Source organism: Oryza brachyantha, chromosome 11 (genome assembly GCF_000231095.2).
Source record: "Oryza brachyantha chromosome 11, ObraRS2, whole genome shotgun sequence".
Taxonomy (NCBI): domain Eukaryota; kingdom Viridiplantae; phylum Streptophyta; class Magnoliopsida; order Poales; family Poaceae; genus Oryza; species Oryza brachyantha.
In genome coordinates, this window is record NC_023173.2 from 12,602,261 (window position 1) to 12,620,878 (window position 18,618).

Genomic DNA, 18,618 nt, shown 5'->3' on the forward strand with positions numbered 1-18,618 from the left:
TGTATTCCAAGGTGAAATCAATGAACACCAGTGAATCTTGTGTCTTTGGTCTAGCTTGTTAGGCTCACGAGCAGCTCATGAGCCAGCTCGAGCTTTCTCGTTATTTCTAACGAGCTAAAATGCTAGCTCGGCTCATTAGAAAAATAAAACGAGCCGAGTCGAGCCGAGCCGAGTTTATCACGAGTCGAGCAAGCTAACGAGCCACGAGCTTTCTGTCTACGCCTACGCTAACTGAAAACAGAATCCGTTTTGTAGCCGAGCGGCAAGAGGGGGCTGGGCGAGTCTGAGGTTGCGTTGCGTGTTTGATCCTGCAGTTGTGTATGATTTTGTATTTGTTTTTATTCCGCGGCGTGCATAGCTGCAGACTAGGCATCTTTTTTTTTCCCTAGCATGAATAGCTGCGAACTGATGCTAATTAAATAATTATTAAAATTATCAGATATATCACGATAATATATTGTAAATTTTAACACCAAAATTTTGTTACCTAAATAAATTCTCAAAATAAATCATTATTATAACTTTTAGGTAGATTATTTCTATTAATGTACAAATTTAATGAGCAAAAATATGTCCACATATAAATATTTTATTTATATAAAGTTTACAAACGGAAATATTGAGGTCCAATAATGATCGTTGATTACCGCTAAAATTTCACAGTTTGGTGATCGGTAAATTGTTTATGAAGCTAACCTAGATCAGGCAACATTCAAATAGAGGTGGATTTGTTTGTTAATCAGATAGGAGTACATCTTAATTAATATATATTATAGGTAGTCGTAATTATGTTAAGAATTCATATTTCTTCTCCACTGTTATAAAAAGAATAACAATTTCGCTAGAAAATTTTCATCCGTACTCTGCGAGCGTCGTCTATCATCCGCAAGCACAAGACTAATGAGTGGGCCATACGTGCATCCCGTGTCGTCTGTGTCGCCCATGTGGGCCGCACGCCGTCATTCGCCTCGCCCGAGTGGACCACGTGCGAGCTCAGGGCTAGCCTCGTCTGAGTGGGCCTATGCGCCGTCGTCCACGAGCGCGTAATCAGGTTGATGGTGAGACCATGAATTGGATGACGTGACAGAGCAAAAATATTATTAAATTTTATAACAATAGATATTTGTATTATTTTTATGATAGTAGAGATTTGGATTATACATCAATCAAAATAATCTATCCTAAAATCATAAATAATAATGATTTAATTTGAGAATTTATGTAGCTATAAAAATTCATCAATTTTTATAACAGTAGAGATTTATATATTTTTTTATAATAATAGAGATTTGAATTATAGAGCAATCAAAATAATCTACCGTAAAATCACAATATAATTTAATTTGAGAATTTATTTAGGTGTCAAAATTTGATGTTAAATTTACAATTTATTGTTTGATATATTTAATAATAAAAAGTATCAATCTCTTCTTTTTTTCTAACTCGGATGCTAGCAGGAGTGCTTGATCCTGGCACGTTAATTAAATAGAAGAAATTGGTAGATTAATCTCTTCTTTTTCTCCGCTCCGTAGACGTTACAACACGTTACAAGAAAACGTAGGCAGCTCGGTCAGTCCACGTTAAAAAAAAGAAAAGAAAAGAAGAGAGAGATATAGTCAGATCGATCCAGCGTCGTCCTGCTGCGTAGCCCCGGCGCCGCCGCAATCTCTGCCGTTGTTTTTCTTGCACCGTATACACGTATACGACTCAGATTCTTTCACCCCGCGGGAAGAAGGCTATTATAAGAAGTACGTACCTAATCTGCTTCTTTTTCATCAACAGAATCGCGTAGCCAAACTAATCTTCCGATACGTACAGCCAGCCAAGATCGATCGATCGACAAGATGGAGCTTAACGAGGAGGAGGTCGTGAACGCCGGCGAGGAGCCGCCGGCGCCGAAAGAGAGGGTCCGGGTGCCGCTGGAGAATATCGATTTATTTTTGGGGGCGGGAGAGGAGGCCTTTCCGCTGGAGTGTTAGTCGCCACGACGAGAATCGCGAAGACCTGCAAGGTGAGAGGAAGGAGAGGCTCGACATGATGGAGAGCCTCATGCTCCAGGTGGCCAAGTGGCATGAGGAGTCTGAGGATCTCGTCGAGCAGCATCAGACCATGCTCCTCCAGGAGTTCAACGAGAAGGGCTACGCTGAGGTTGAGTTCATCGAGCAGCATCAAACCATGATCCTCCAGGAGGAGGAGGAGAGCGCCGATTAGGTTGAACAGTCTTCCAACAAATAGATTAACAACACGTACGATACCATCTGTTAATTAAGATTATGAGGTGTTTTAGAGTTTTCCATCTTACCTCTTGAGAGATACGAGTAATACAGTCATATGTAATTCTAACCGTTGACTATTAGTTTTTCTTTTATTCAATAACAAATACTCTCTTCATATTTTTATATATGACACCGTTGACTTTTAGAATCACGTTTGACCATTCGTCTTATTCAATTGACTTTAATATCAATTGACTTTAAATGATATTACTAAGTAATATCAATTGACTTTAAATGATATAATAAATGGTTCTTACCCCATGAGAGGTAAGACTTAATATTAGTCATTTGATTTGCACTCAATAGACGGTCCAAAATAATATGCGTGTAACTTAAAAAATCCCTAAGATTATTGTGTAATTTTGTCGGCTATTTTGTTTTTTCTTAGTTAAGCCGCGCTAGTTGGAGGGAGGGATGGTGTTAGTTATCCGGCGTGAAAAATATAGTAGTAGATTAGTATGTGATTAATTAATTATTAATTATAAAATAATTGTAAATTAACTAATATTATTTTGTAAATAAACTTTTGTATAGAAATTTTTTTTGGAAAAATACACCATATAGCAGTTCGGGAAACGTGTGCGCGGAAACGATGGAATATTGGGTTAGTTAAGGGGTGGCGAAAACGTAGCCTTAGTTATTGTTTAATTACTGTCTTTCTAGCTGAGTTGAACTGGTCGAACAGCCAGGGCGTCCGAGTCGTGCAAAATCTGATCGTAGCGTGCATGTCGCAGGCCACTAAGGCCGCATTCTTTTTCGTTATATTTCGAGAGTATAAAAAAGAGCAGAAGAAATCAGAAAAGCCGGTAAGTTACACGGCACCAAAAACTCTCGTGTTTACGGTTAATCGTCCTCAATTGCCGATTGCCTCTCAAGTGCTCGTCCGGTGTTCTTCCACAGTTCCACTACTCGCATGGGAAAATTGCAGTTTTGACAACCCAAACAATGCGTTTCGTAATTATAGGACATCAAACGTTGTCTTCGTAAAAATAACACTCAAAACGATGGACACTTGATTCTCATGACATTAGGGGCTAATCTAATCTAAATACAACGTATTTGTCAATGTTTTGTGTACTATAATTACGAAACACATTGTTTGGATTGTAAAAACTGCAATTTTATCTAATCGTGTGGGTGTAGATCCTTGTTAGGGCTAACAAGTAGTGGTATCAGAGCCATGTCGGCTCCGACGGGTGCTGGCTTTCGCACACTGTCGAGACCTCATCACGAGCGCTCGTTCTCGACTCTTCCTAGCTCGCGGGCGATCGCATCACCGCGACAGCGGCGGGCGTCATGTCGGAGCTAGAGACAGCCTCCTACCCGATGATGTCGAAGACGAATTACATGGATTGGGCTCTCATGATGCGAATCATGCTCCAGGCGAGGAGACACTCGGCGCTCGAAGCAAATCCTTCGAGCTGTGCCGCCGGAGATGACCTCCACCGCCATCGCCGTCAAGGACTTAGCGAAGGAAGAGTGGGATGCCAACAAAACGATGCGGATCGGCATGGACCGTTTGTGCGCAAGGCAAAAGCGCAGCGAGTTCACGGGGAGTACGAGGAAATCCGCCGGCCACGACGCTGGGGATGGTGAGGCGACAACGCGGACGATGGCGAGACGATGGCACCGGGGACGGCGAGGCGACGATGGCAGCGGTGATGGCGCATCGACGGTGGTGGCGTGGTGTTTCACAGTGATGGCGTCAATCGTGTGATGCGCGATTTAGGCTAAGGGGAAAAGGGGTAATAACCAAGGTTAAAAAAAAGGAGAAAGAGATCCGATGAAATGGGACCGTCCAATATGATGCAGAAAATTTTAGCCGTTAGATTTATCCATCCAATAAGTAAATCTAATTTGTGCACTGTATGAAAATAAAATACGATAAAACAGAAAAAGTTAAAAGAGAGTAGCTTATTAGTGCTATATACTACATCAGTCCCATATTAAGTTCTTTTTTAATACAATGTTTTTACCCTTCGTCTTATTATAATTTATTTGTGATTAATATTTTTATTGTTACTGGATGGGAAACATGAATAGTATTCAATGTGTGACTAATTTTTTAAATTTTATATAATTTTTTTAAATAAGACGAATGGTGAAATTATTGGACACAAAAATAAAAAAATAAAATTATTATGGACCGAGAGGTTAGTCCAGGGTAAAACCGGCACACTACGCATCGGAAAATGAAGTGGCAGACACATCGGTCTAGCGCGCGCGGAACGCACGTGCCACTGCCAGCTGGGCCCACCCCACCGTGCCCCACGTGTCCGTGGCCGAGCGATCTCTCTGAGCTATGCAGCCGCGGGTAATTAATTTTAAATAGGAAATTCCAAATACGGGTGAGATTATCAAGGCAAATACAGATCGGGCGACGACGTACGCGGCTAATACGGATCGGGCGGCGACGGAAAAAAAAGTAGGCAAAATCATTGGAGTAATTTCTTTTATACTTACGAAATATCCGTGCGTTGCACCGGGTCATTCTAATTTTAATCGGATAAATTAAAATCAAATATTAAAATAAGTATAAAATAAATTGTGCGCTTATCAAAAATATAAACATACAATTGATTTGATAAACGTACATTGCATCATGAAGCTTATAATTGAGAATAGTAAATTGCTCTCGAACAAATTAAATAGGATGTGTGGTCTTTCAACAACAAATATTATGTTATTTTTAACCAAATTATGCGAGTGCTACATCCTTTCTTTTTTAATTAATGCAAATATTCAATTTAAACCGTGCACAATGATCGCTACAAAGAACATTTTAATTTCTAATTTTTTATTACCGAACCCTAAACCGTGACGGTGGCGAGTGGCAGTGGTGCCGGTACATTTGAGTTTTTAATTGCAATTTATGCCTGAAAGTTTCAAAAAAAACAAATAAAGGTATATAATTAAGTTCCCGGTGTAAATTTCTGATAGGCTTGATAAATTAATTTTGAGTAAAATGCAAACGTATACGACTCTGACCGGCGGGAAGAAGCCTATAAGAAGTATTTTTCATCAACAGAATCGATCGATCGCGTATCCAAACTAATCTTCCTATCGATCGATACGTACAGCCAATGCAAGATCGATCGATCTGGAGCTTAACGCGGAGGTCGTGAACGCCGGCGAGGAGCCGCCGGCGCCGAAAGAGAGGATCCGGGTGCCGCTGGAGAATATCGAGTTTTTTATGGAGCGGGAGAGGAGGCCTTTCCGCTCCAGTGTTAGTTGGCTCGACGAGAATCGCGAAGACCAAGGTGAGAGGACGGAGAGGCTCGACAAGATGGAGAGCCTCATGCTCCAGTTGGCCAAGTGGCATGAGGAGTCTGAGGATCTCATCGAGCAGCATCAGGCCATGCTCCTCCAGGAGTTCAACGAGAAGGGCTACGTTGAGGTTGAGTTCCAGGAGGAGTGTGTTTTAGATCCCCGTCTCGAGGGTCTCTGGAGTGATGACGTCGACGACACTCTCTGGAATTATGACGACGACGATGAGGATGTAGCTAACTCACACACCGATGTTGATGTTGATGGTGATGGTGATGGTGAGGAGGAGGAGGAGAGCGCCGATTAGGTTGAACAGTCTTCCAACAAATAGATTAACAACACGTACGATACCATCTGTTAATTAAGATTATGTGGTGTTTTAGAGTTTTCCATCTTACCTCTTGAGAGATACGAGTAATACAGTCATATGTAATTCTAACCGTTGATTATTAGTTTTTCTTTTATTCAATAACAAATATTCAATTATGTCCATTTATATGTCATAGCTAAATATGTAAACTGTTAAAAATACATAATTAGCTTACCTTATCCATGCACACCATTTATTAAATCACACATAGGCCGTGTCGGCCATAACATAAGTTAGCTAAGTCCCCTCGTTTTCCGCGCGCACGCTTCTCGAACGGTGTATTTCTTACGAAATTTTTCTATACGAAAATTATTTTAAAAAATCATATTAATTTATTTTATATTTTTTAATAATTAATTAATCATGTACTAATCTATTACTATCTTTTTCATGATAAACATAAGTTAACTTATGCCCCATGCCGGACAGGCATAGCATGCGTGCTACTTTCATATGTAAACCTCTAAAAATACATAATTTGCCTACCTTATCCATGCACATCATTTACCAAATCACGCGTAGCATGCATGCCTACTTTCAAATCATGCGTGTATGCATGTCGTCTGTCATTTGATTTCTCAAAAAATCTAAATAATGGAATCTCCTAAATATTCAAAATAATATGAAATATATTAACCATATTTTTCAATCATGGAGGAAATCTATGATTATATTGACAATTCTATTTTCTATTGGTTTCAAAATTTGAAACGTTCGACTTTTTTAGATAAAATAATATCTTTATTATTCTATATTTTAAGAATATAAAATTTATTTTCCAGCCATGATACTCTAAATTTTAAATATTGCAAATATTAAAATTACAAGAACTTATTTTTAGATATACTAAATCTTTGTATTTTTTAAATAAAGAAACACTAATACATTACTTATTATATAGTAAGTAATATCAATTGACTTTAAATGATATAATAAATGGTTCTTACTCCATGAGAGGTAAGACTTAATATTAGTCATTTGATTTGCACTCAATAGACAGTCCAAAATAATATGCTAAGATTATTGTGTAAATAGACACTCCATGAGAGGTAACTTAAAAAATCCTAAGATTATTGTGTAATTTTGTCGGCTTTTTGTTTTTTCTTAGTTAAGCTGCGCTCGTTGGAGGGAGGGAGAGTGTTAGTTATCCGACGTGAAAAACATAGTAGTAGTAGATTAGTACATGATTAATTAATTATTAATTATAAAATAATTATAAATAAACTAATATGATTTTGTAAAGCAACTTTCCTATAGAAATTTTTTTGCAAAAATACACCATATAGCAGTTCGAAAAGCGTGCACGCAGAAAACGATGGAATATTGGGTTAGTTAAGGGGGTGGCGAACGTAACCTTACTTATAGTTTAATGACTATCTTTCTAGCTGAGTTGAACTGGTCGAACAGCCAGGGCGTCTGAGTCGTGCGAAATCTGATCGCAGGCCACTAAGGCCGCATTCTTTTTCGTTATATTTCGAGAGTATAAAAAAGAGCAGAAGAAATCAGAAAAGCTGGTAAGTTACACGGCACCAAAAACTCTCGTGTTTACGGTTAATCGTCCTCAATTGCCAATTGCCTCTCAAGTGCTCGTCCGGTGTTCTTGCACAGTTCCACTACTCGCGTGGGTGTAGATCTTTGTTAGGGCTAACAAGTAGTGGTATCAGAGCCATGTCGGCTCCGACGGGTGATGGCTTTCGCACACCGTCGAGACCTCGTCGGGAGCGCTCGTTCTCGCCTCTTCCTAGCTCGCTCACCGGCGATCGCATCACCGCGACAGCGGCGGGCGTCAGGTCGGAGCTAGAGACGGCCTCCTACCCGATGTTGTCGAAGACGAATTACATGGATTGGGCTCTCATGATACGAATCATGCTCCAGGAGAGGAGACACTGGTGACGTTGGGTCCCAGACGGATCGCACGGCGCTCAAAGCAAATCCTTCGCGTTGTGCCGCCGGAGATGACCTCCACCGCCATCGCTGTCAAGGATTCAGCGAAGGAAGCGTGGGATGCCATCAAGACGATGCGGATCAGCATGGACCGTGTGTGCGCAAGGCAAAAGCTCAGAGAGTTCGCAGGGAGTACGAGGAAATCCGCCGGCCACGACGCTGGGGATGGTGAGGCGACAACGGGGATGGAGAGGCCGCCGGGGACGTCGAGGCAGCGGCAGGGATGGTGAGATGGCCGGGTTGATAGCATGGCAAGGCCGGCGGGGAGGTGAGGCCGATGGCGAGACGACGGCACCGGGGACAGCGAGGCGACGACGGCAGCGGTGATGGCGCATCGACGGTGGTGGAGTGGTGTTTCGCAGTGATGGCGTCAATCGCGTGATGCGCGATTTAGGCTAAGGGGAGAAGAGGTAATAACCAGGGTTAAAAAAAAGGAGAAAGAGATCCGATAAAATGGGACCGTCCGATATGATGTAGAAAATTTTAGCCGTTGGATTTATCCATCCAATGAGTAAATCTAATTTGTGCATTGCATGAAAATAAAATATGATAGAACAGAAAAGGCATATACTACATCAGTCCTATGTTAAGTTCTTTTTTAGATACAATGTTTTTACCCTTTGTCTTATTATAATTTTTTTGTGATTAATATTTTTATTGTTACTGGATGGAAAACATGAATAGTATTTTATGTGCGACTAATTTTTTATATTTTATATAAATTTTTTAAATAAGACGAATGGTGAAATTATTGGACACAAAAATAAAAAAAATAAAATTATTATGGACCGAGAGGTTAGTCGAGGGTAAAACCGGCACACAACGCATCGGAAAATGAAGTGGCAGACACATCGGTCTAGCGCGCGAGGAACACAGTGTCACTGCCAGGTGGGCCCACCCCACCGTGCCCCGTGTCCGTGGCCGAGCGATCTCTGTGAGGTATCCAGCCTCGGGTAATTAATTTTAAATAGGAAATTCCAAATACGGGTGAGATTACCACGGCAAATACAGATCGGGCGACGACGTACGCGGCTAATACGGATCGGGCGGCGACGGATAAAAAAGTACGCAAAATCATTGGAGTAATTTTTTTATACTTACAAAATATCCGTGTGTTGCACCGGGTCATGTTAATTTTAATCGGGTAAATTAAAATTACATATTAAAATAAGTATAAAAATAAATTGTGCACTTATCGGAAATATAAACATACAATTGATTTGATAAACGTACATTGCATCATGAACCAAATTATGCTATTTTTAACCAATTAAATAGGATGTGTGGTCTTTCAACAACAAATGTTATGTTATTTTTAACCAAATTATGCGAGTGCTACATCCTTTCTTTTTTAATTAATGCAAATATTCAATTTTAAACCGTGCACAGTGATCGCTACAAAGAACATTTTAATTTCTAATTTTTTATTACCACCAACCCTAAACCGTGACGGTGGCGAGTGGCAGTGGTGCCGGTACATTTGAGTTTTTAATTGCAATTTATGCCTGAAAGTTTCAAAAAAAACAAATAAAGGTATATAATTAAGATCCCGGTGTAAATTTCTGATAGGCTTGATAAATTAATTTTGAGTAAAATGCACCAACGGTCCCTAAACTAGTGTGCATGTGTCGTATAGGTCATTGAACTCTCAAAATGTATTTTTGGATCCTCGAACTTGTCTGGTGTGTCATGTAGGTCCAAACGGGCTCCGACCTGCTCCATCCGCTGATGTGGCATGATACGGTAGCACCTACATGCTGGTGGGGTCATGTGAGTCCCACGTCGCCGGAGATACTAATATGTGGGATCCTCATGGCTCCACCAACATGTAGGTGCCACCGTGGTATGCCATGTCAGCGGATGGAGTGGGTCGGAGCTCGTTTGGACCTATATGACACAGCAGACAAGTTCGGGGATCCAAAAATACATTTTGAGAGTTTATGGATCTAGATGACACATACAAACTAGTTTAGGGACCGCTGGTGCACTCATTAATTTTCTTGGCTGGTGGATCGAATCGAACACAGCAGCTGGTGTTCGATCCGTAGAAAAAAAACTTATCCGAATCGGACATGCGGCAAAAAGGCTACAAATATATGCACTGAATCTGCTTCATGTATACGTAATCTGGTCTTTCAGATCTTCGTACGTACGGCCAAGGTTGGTTGGTCGATCGATCAGAGTCGCAGGAGGCCGGCCATGAACGCCGGCGAGTAGCCGCCGGCGCCGGCGCCGAAGGAGAGGAGGGCCCGGGAGCCGCTGAGCAAGGTCGACTATTTCATGGGGTGGGAGAGGAAGCCGGCCGGCGCCCAAACCAGCTGCCTCGATGAGTACCACGAAGACGAATGGGACAGCAAGGAGTCGTTCGACCATTGGAAGAAAGTCAAGCTCGATGGGGACAAGATATTCGAGAGGTTTCAGGACGTGGTCGAGCAGTACGTACCAGGCCACGCCCCTCCAGGAGTTCAACGAGAGGGGCTACGTTGATGCTGAGATGCGGCAGGAGGAGGAGGAGGACGCGTCGACGAGGACGATGACGCCGAGGACGATGACGCCGAGGAGGACGTCGCTAATTCACACGATGACGATGACGACGACGACGACGGCCGCTACTACAGAGCATCAAAAGAGAGCCGGGACATCCGTGCCGAGTGCCTCGATACCCGGCACGGATAGGTAGGAAAACCAGCTAAGATCTACCTAGCAGGGGTGGAGCTAAGACAAAATATTGAGCGATGTCTTTCATTTAATTTGTAGTATTTTGAACCGTTACGAGTGCCTGAGATTGAATTGAGAGCGGCCGTGATACATGTACAAATATAAACTTATTTCTAAAAACAACTCGAATTATTATACCATCATCATACTGTATTCCGTCTTCATACATGTACAAATAGCTTGAATTACTTTGGATCTCATTTGGGACATTGTCTTTGATTACAGCAACAATAATATCACAAAGACAAGCCTATCGCTGTTTAGCAGCTCGATCCCATGACAGCAGACATCCCCTTGTTCTCGTATGTTATTTTTTTTAACGCGTAAAAAAATTGCAAGTTAACATATTAAAAAAACGAGAACGAGTGTTGATACGCGACCTCACGGCAGAGAACCTCAAGGAACGAAGCTGGAACTAACTGAAAAAGATGGGGTTGAAGAAAGATAATCTAACCGATGAATGTGACTCATCTTTATCGACAAGCTGCGCCAGGCAGTGTAAGTGGATGGGGTGGATGATTGGAGCATGGGGTGGAGGACTGGTGATGGCGGTGGAAGCACAGGCCGTGTATTTAATGATTACACAATTAGAAAATTGAAATTATGAGCAGCCAATTTTTTTTCAATGAGAAAAGTATATATTACAGGAACGTATATATGCATCATGCACGCGTATGTATTAATTTGCTTCCAACCAAAGCCAACTAATTTAAACAAATAAATCAGTCATATACATTGGTCAAAAATTAAATCATTAAATACTCAAAATGTGCAAATAGAAATTAATAAAGATGTTGTTAGTTATAGACCTGATTCCCTGCTGAATAACTCCGGAATTACAGGTGAGACGATGTGTGACAATCAAAACATTTTCTGTATATCAATTCCCTCTAATTAAGCCCTACTAATCTATATAAAAATCATCCTACATGTTTGGGATAATACAAATCCAAGCTATAAATGCATTGCAAATCTATAGCTTAGTCACAGAGTTATCCTGGCGCAGATAGGTCCATAAAATCCACAGCCTGGAGATGAATTAAGCATATGCACAATCGCAAGACGGCGTACAGTACTATACACATATACAGGTGTATACATATACTGTATAATATACGAGAGAGAGGCAGTTAGCTTCCAGTAAACTGCTAGTCGAAATGGATCAGGTCAAGCTACTACTAATGATCTTGTTTGCCTGCTTGTTAGCTTCCATTAGCATCAAAGGTATGTGTATGCAGATATTGCACTTTTCTGATTTTTTATGTACGCGAATAATTTATATGTTCTAGGCATAGTGATCGATTTGAGATATGGAAATGCATATTAAGCATTTGCCTAGTTTCGTGAATTACTGATCGGTGTAGTGGTTATGTTTGTGCTGGATCTGAATCAACAAGTTATTCTGTTTTGTCGGAAGAAAACGACTCAATTGGAGTATAACCCACCATCGTATCGAAAATGGTTAATAAGATCTATATCATTATAAATTTGTCAGTTTTAAAATATATCATTACTATTCGACTAATTATAAGAATGTCATTATAATTTCAAAACTGTTAGTGTATTTAAAACTTTTTAACGTTAGGTCCGCCCCTGCATATATATTTAAAAATCATTGACACGAAATAAAAAAATTGGACCAGTATTAACTAAGTATGAAACCGAGTAATCTGCCGCAGCAGGTGAAGCGGAGGGGTGCTCGCTGGAGAACATCGCGGTGAGGCATGTCGGCGACGGGAGGGTGGGCCCACGGGCAGCCGGAGTACGCCGTGACGGTGAGCAACACGTGCGGGTGCCCGCAGTCGGGCGTCCACGTGGCCTGCGGCGGCTTCAACACCACCCTGGCCGTCGATTCCTCCAAGCTCCGGCCAGTCGCCGGCGCCGGCGATCTCTGCCTCGTCAACGGCGGCGCGCCGGTGGTGCAGGGCCATGACGTCACCTTCAGCTACGCGTGGAGCCCGCAGTTCAAGTTCACTCCTGTCTCCTCAACCCTCAACTTGCTAACTAATTAATTAATGTGTTCGATCCATCCATGGACGGATATTGTACTGTGGCTCATGGATAAACTTTAGTGTGAATTTTAATGATATTTAAGCGAATAATCTCGAATATTCTTGAGTTTTATCAAATTATCTATAGTCTCAATTCCTGAAATCTACTGTACGGTACGTGAGCGGTTGTTTATGCCATACCTCTCTAGTGGTAAAAAGCTGAAAATATTTTACTATTGATTATAAATAATCTAGTTTACGAAGTGAAAAAAGCGTTGCTATATCCATCAATAAATGATTGGGGCCGTGTTCATCCAGCCCATAAGTTAACTTACCTCTCTCGTTTTTCACACGTACGCTTCTCAAATAGCTAAATGGTATAATTTTTACAAAAATATAAAAGTTGTTTTGAAAAATCATATTAATCTATTTTATATTTTTTTAATAATTAATAATTAATCATGTAACAGATATTAGTATGTTTTCCGCACCAGGTAAATTAACTTACCACCGCTCCTACCGAAACACAAAATTCTCCGAAATATGATTCACGTCCAGTACTTGCCGAAGAATGCAAACCTATTCAACAATCTGAATCAAAAAATTGGTTGTATATTTGTATTCCAAACTGCTACGTCTTAATAAAGAAATTAGATATAACTCAATATTTCAGAATTGTTTCAAAATTTTCACTACAAAATGGAAGTAAGAAACCAAAAATGCTTTTAATTTGACTATAGTAATTTTTGTTCCAAATTTGAAATTTAACAAACTTTATTGTAGTGGTATGAATTTTTGTATAGTGCTAAAAGAAAACTTCACCACTTTCCTTATTTTAATACTAGTAAAGTGCCTGTGCTAATGCTACGGTGTCAACTATATCAATTGTTAAATTTGTTATTATCATATAAAATACAATCAGACTTAAAATTGATTCAAGTTAAATATCAAATATTACAATATAACGTACAAATAGTATGATCTGCATATATATTTAACCTGGTAGCATCAAATATAATATTTTTATATTGCGAACAAAATGCATCCAGGGGAGGGTTTCTAGTGCAAATTTGAAGTAATAACTCAATAATCAAAAGTGAAAATAAGTGATGTTACTGTTGAATCTTCGCATGCCCATTTTTACTCATATGTGATAATAAATAATTCAGCAACCAAAAGACTCAAAGTCAGTGCCCCTGTCTAATAAATCTACGAAAGAAACACTTATAATCTCTAGATCAGTAGAGAAGCACACACGAAGAGATATTAAGTAGCATGCAAGTTTTTGTAGAGGCAGATTTTGTTGCAGTAGCTTTAATTTGATCTCTCAAAAGTTCTAGAATAGCTACAAACATATATTGTTGTACATGGCCCTATACACAAGACAGCGTATGTCATTTCTTCCAATCCCTCGACAAAAATATGCTATGTAGTTCAGGCTGCCTGCATCTATAGGGTTACTCAACACTTCCAGCCAACCAAAAAAAATCTTTCAGCAACTTTGTCGGTTTATGTTTAGACCAAAAATATGTGCTAAATTTGGAAACTACCCGTAGACTACAATTTGGCTTTCCAGGAAGAGCGCTTAAGAGTTCACACTGTAATTTCATGGACGACCTACCAGTACATTTTATAGGATCGTGTTCTACACTGACCATCAAAGAGCAAAGTTGTATCATGCAAAATTTAGTAAAGAAAAGAGAAGGGAAGCTACACTTAGAGGCCTAATGCAACCATGTCCACTCAAGATAAAACGTTAGCACCCAAACAGAGTAGGGGTTAGAGTATGGTATTCCAGAATTGTTACAGAAGAACCAATCCTCAATGTCATTGACGCCATGCCGGAAACGCCTCAATGACATTAACCACAGAGAGAAAATTGATCTTGTCGGCACTCTAACATAAATGCGAGCAAAATTCCGACTCACATAAACGCGAGCAAATTCTCGCTCAACAATCAAACATTTTGCATCTGAGTAAACTGAAATCCATACCCCCAACGCCCAAGAACCCGTTCATCCCCCAAACCCAGCTGCATGACTAATTCATGACCAAATTACAACACCAAACTGCACCAATCCATGAAACTCTACTTCCACGCGACATGCATACAGTTACCACAACCAGGGCATATCCACAATTGCATTCAACATTTGTGAAGAATTTGATTGTGCATAGTAGATACCTTTGAAAGAGTAGAAGAGAGTTTTTTAAAGCTAAAGAATACTTCTGTGAATTGGTATTGTGTTATTATGTCTTCCCATTAAAGCACCACTAACATCTTATGGAAACCAAACGCCTGGTTGTGTGCTGCCCTCAAGAACTGCTAGAACAAATGCCGCTGTTGCATAGCCCACCAATCTGGAAATCCATTTTTTTTCTTTAAATATAACAACTAAAATACAATGCAGATTGTATTGCACAAATAATTTACCCTGTTTTAAAAGTTAAAACTGCAAAGTACACCAGATCTTATAAAAAAATTGTTGTAAGATTGCTCTAAATTTTAAGAATAAATTCCTAGGAATTAGGCTTGTGAGTTAAATGCATAGCGCCTGAGTAAAAGAACCAAATTTGGTTGTGTACTGATGCATTATGTATACTATCAGTATATAGTTAACAGAGTGCAGCGCTTCCTCACGGTGAATGCCATTATATCTAAATATCTATTCAACATATCAGGCATTTTTTCCCAATCCACATTACTGCTAATTTCCAAGGGGAAAAGCCCTACTACCATCAACAGATACAACTGAAAGCAGATAACTTTAAAGGTTAATAACTTGATATGAATGACTGGTATAGTATTTCTAATCTCAGGTGGTTTCAATCCTCAAATATGAATTTAGCTGGTTACCAAGCTGCTCCCACACTCACCTCTTACATAGACTTAAAAATAAGATTGCTTAAAAAAGCCTCAACTCAGAAAAGCATAGCAAAGTGCCAAATCTTTTTATTACCTACCACGTTCAGTTCATAGATTTTCCTCAACAAGTGCATATTTAAATACATGGCATATTATCAAGATTGGTGATACTACTACTACCACCACCTGCATATTTAAATACATGGCATTGTTGACGTTTTTCAACATCTGCTGTGCAATTTTGACCACTGTTTTTATCATAATATAACAATAATATCTAAATTAGAATATTATAAAAGTACTTTATACTCTTGTCAGATTTTCTCCCCTTGCTAATACCCTTTTTAAAGCGCATAAAATCCATGGTAGCTCAAATATTGGACTTTTGTTGCTTTGCTTGATAGATCGAAGAACTTACCGGCTATTTCTCCTGCTTGACGACGTAGACAGAGTTCTTGCCGCGTGACGCCTTGAACACGTATTGTGCATAAACCACACCCGGATCTGCCTTGAACAACCGGCTCGTCGTCGAGGAGAAACTTGTTGGCAGCCCTTCAATCCAACCTTCAACATATCAATCAAAATTAGGAATTCAATCAGCTTTCAAAAAAATCAATCCAATCACCTCACCATCAACGCAAGGGAAAAGATATCTTGGCTCATAGACTTAAATAAGTTAGTAAAAAACCCCAGCTGAGACAGGCCTAGGAAAGTGGCAAAATTATTTCCCCAATTATAATAATCACCTACTTTCATGCCTTTGTATGTTTATGGGTGTTGTGGGAAAAAAAAGAGAGGGCAAAAAACTGGTCTGTAGATAAGAAACATGTTTATCAAACAAAATATGTGTGCTCTTCAACCATGTTACTAAGTAAAAGAACCAAATTTGGTTGTGTACTGCTGCATTATGAATACTACCAGTACTTTTTTAAAGGGTGATACCAGAGAATATTATTTAGAGAGTACAAGTATTTGTAGTTCTATCAATTATAATATAGGTGCAAATTGCATCTCTAATGATGTTAGAATCAAAATTGGATGTTTTGATTTTTGGGAAAGTAACAGATCACTTAGTATAAAAATAAGACTGAAAGATATGCCTTAGGAGCTGAACTGATTATGAAAATATAAGTTCCCATGCAGATAATGAAATGTGAAGCAACTTTCCCACAGACCATGTCTACAGCTAAACTGATTAGTTAATTACATGTAGACCTAATTTGCATGTTGTGTTGTTGGTCCAGATTTCACTGTTTGGGAGGACAACTCTATTCTTAATGACACGATTTTTATCAAGTGAAACCTTTTATGATTAGTATTAAAAAGTTCTAATGGTAATAAATGACATCTTATCTCCTAGGAGATAAGAGTAGTATGGGATCGATCCATCATTTAAAAAAATGTTTGGGGTACCTTAAAAACATCCATGTACATCTATATCCTCCTTCTAAAAAACATCAATTTCTGAGAATGGCAGCATCTTGGTGTTCCTTTTATGGAGATAATTGTTATACAAATATACAATCTTGACTTTTGACAAAAGCATTCAATTATTTAATCATGAATTTCATCGAAACATTCATTTCAGAGAGGCATGCATGCGTGATCACTACGACGTCTCAATGACAAGACTGTAAAAATACGATTAATTCATGAAACTGGATCAGTCTCAAGAGACAGATCGACTGAATAAATTATTCATCGTCATGTCACCAAAATCTGTAATGGCAAGAGCTCCATGGACGGTCGGTCGATGATCACGAGCAGTCGACGGTGGAGGAGACGGGCGCGAAGCTGACCCTGGTCTTCCCGGCGTAGTAGAACGACACGGCCCGGTCGTTGGTCACCGGGCCGCCGCCGTTGAGGATGCAGAGGTCGCCGTCGCCGCCGTCGCGGCGGATGACGCTCGGGTCGACGGGCATGGGGTACTGGAAGCCGGCGCAGGACACCCTGACGTCCGTCTGCGTGCAGATGCAGCGGTTCTCCACCGTGACGTGGTACTCCGGCTCGCCGGCGACCTGCCCCGGCACGGCGGCCTGCGTCACCACCAGGTCCGACAGCGAGCACAGCGCCTCACCTGCATGCATAGACAGAGACAGAGATTGTATTATTTTTCTTTTACTTCTTCTCAATCTCACTCGCATTATTGATATGTTGTTTGATCTGCGCTCGTTTGCTCTCAAATAATGCAGATTATTCATCCGCTGTTTCTGTACGCACGCTTTCCAATCTACTGAACAATGCATTTAAAAACTATTTTTAAAAGTTGATTATCTTGTATTTCTAAAATAGATTTTTAACTTTGTAATTATCATAAAATAGCTACCAAAAATTAGATAATATTTCATCTCATCTATTAAAAAAACGCATCCACATGCATATGCAATGTAATGAACCGAGATTATTTTCTCTTTTTTTTTTCTTGATCATGACCTGATCTGCTGCAAAGGCAGAAGAGCAGCAGGAAGGCAGCGATGATCGTCTGCAGCTTGGACTCCATTTCGACCTTGATCTCCTCTTCTGTCAAAATCGAGCATCGCCTTAATCTTCTCTCCTGCAGAGAATTTACTTCGTGGCTGGACGCTGATGATCGATGTGATTTGCATTTTCGCCTGCTATTTATGGACCCTGCACAGGGGAACATATCATGGTATGCGTGGATATATTGCTGATTATGCTATACTAAATTGCTGATTTTATTCTCAATTTGAGGGAGAAATATATTTATATGCTGAAGATCGAGGGCGTGTGTCGTGATTCGTTATCAATGGTTTCCATTGCTAGGAATTTGATCCTGCTTTTGGAGAGAGCAATTTACGTAAATAATTTGTGCCGGTGGTTTTTGTGCTTTTAGGACGATTCTCTTTTGCGAAATAGCAAAGAGAATAAATGATGAAAATGGTGCCCTAACAAAGAACCAAGTTTTTTTTTGAAACCACATTAATTCATGTGGTATCCACTAGCAATGAACATGGCTTTAAGTATTCTGTTGCAAATTTTGCCCACTCGAATTGGCTAATTTTTGTCACTATATATTTCTTTGAAACCAAATCTCGAGTATTTTATTTGCCCGTTCTTTTAGCTAGTTTACTGAATTATTATCACGGATTATCTATCCATGTTGTTTTTTTGTTAAGTTTATTTCTCAAAATATATTTAGTTTATTCTTAATTCAAGTAGTAGTAG

At 39.8% G+C, this 18,618-nt stretch overlaps 1 protein-coding gene across 1 annotated transcript; it reads right to left on the minus strand.

Moving 5' to 3' along the window:
- Positions 1–17,189: 17,189 nt before the first annotated feature.
- On the minus strand, positions 17,190–17,932 carry LOC102722058 (TPD1 protein homolog 1B-like). Its single transcript, XM_006662896.1, has 2 exons — positions 17,866–17,932; positions 17,190–17,509 (listed from the first exon to the last, which is right to left on the minus strand). The coding sequence occupies exons 1-2, from the start codon at positions 17,930–17,932 to the stop codon at positions 17,190–17,192; spliced, it is 387 nt and encodes a 128-aa protein (XP_006662959.1).
- Positions 17,933–18,618: the final 686 nt, after the last annotated feature.

Coding starts and splice junctions, on each gene's coding strand:
- LOC102722058 (XM_006662896.1), bottom strand. CDS start 17,932: ATGGAGTCCAAGCTGCAGACGATCATCGCTGCCTTCCTGCTGCTCTTC. Junction 17,510..17,865: donor CTGCCTTTGCAGCAGATCAG/GTCATGATCAAG, acceptor CTATGCATGCAG/GTGAGGCGCTGTGCTCGCTG.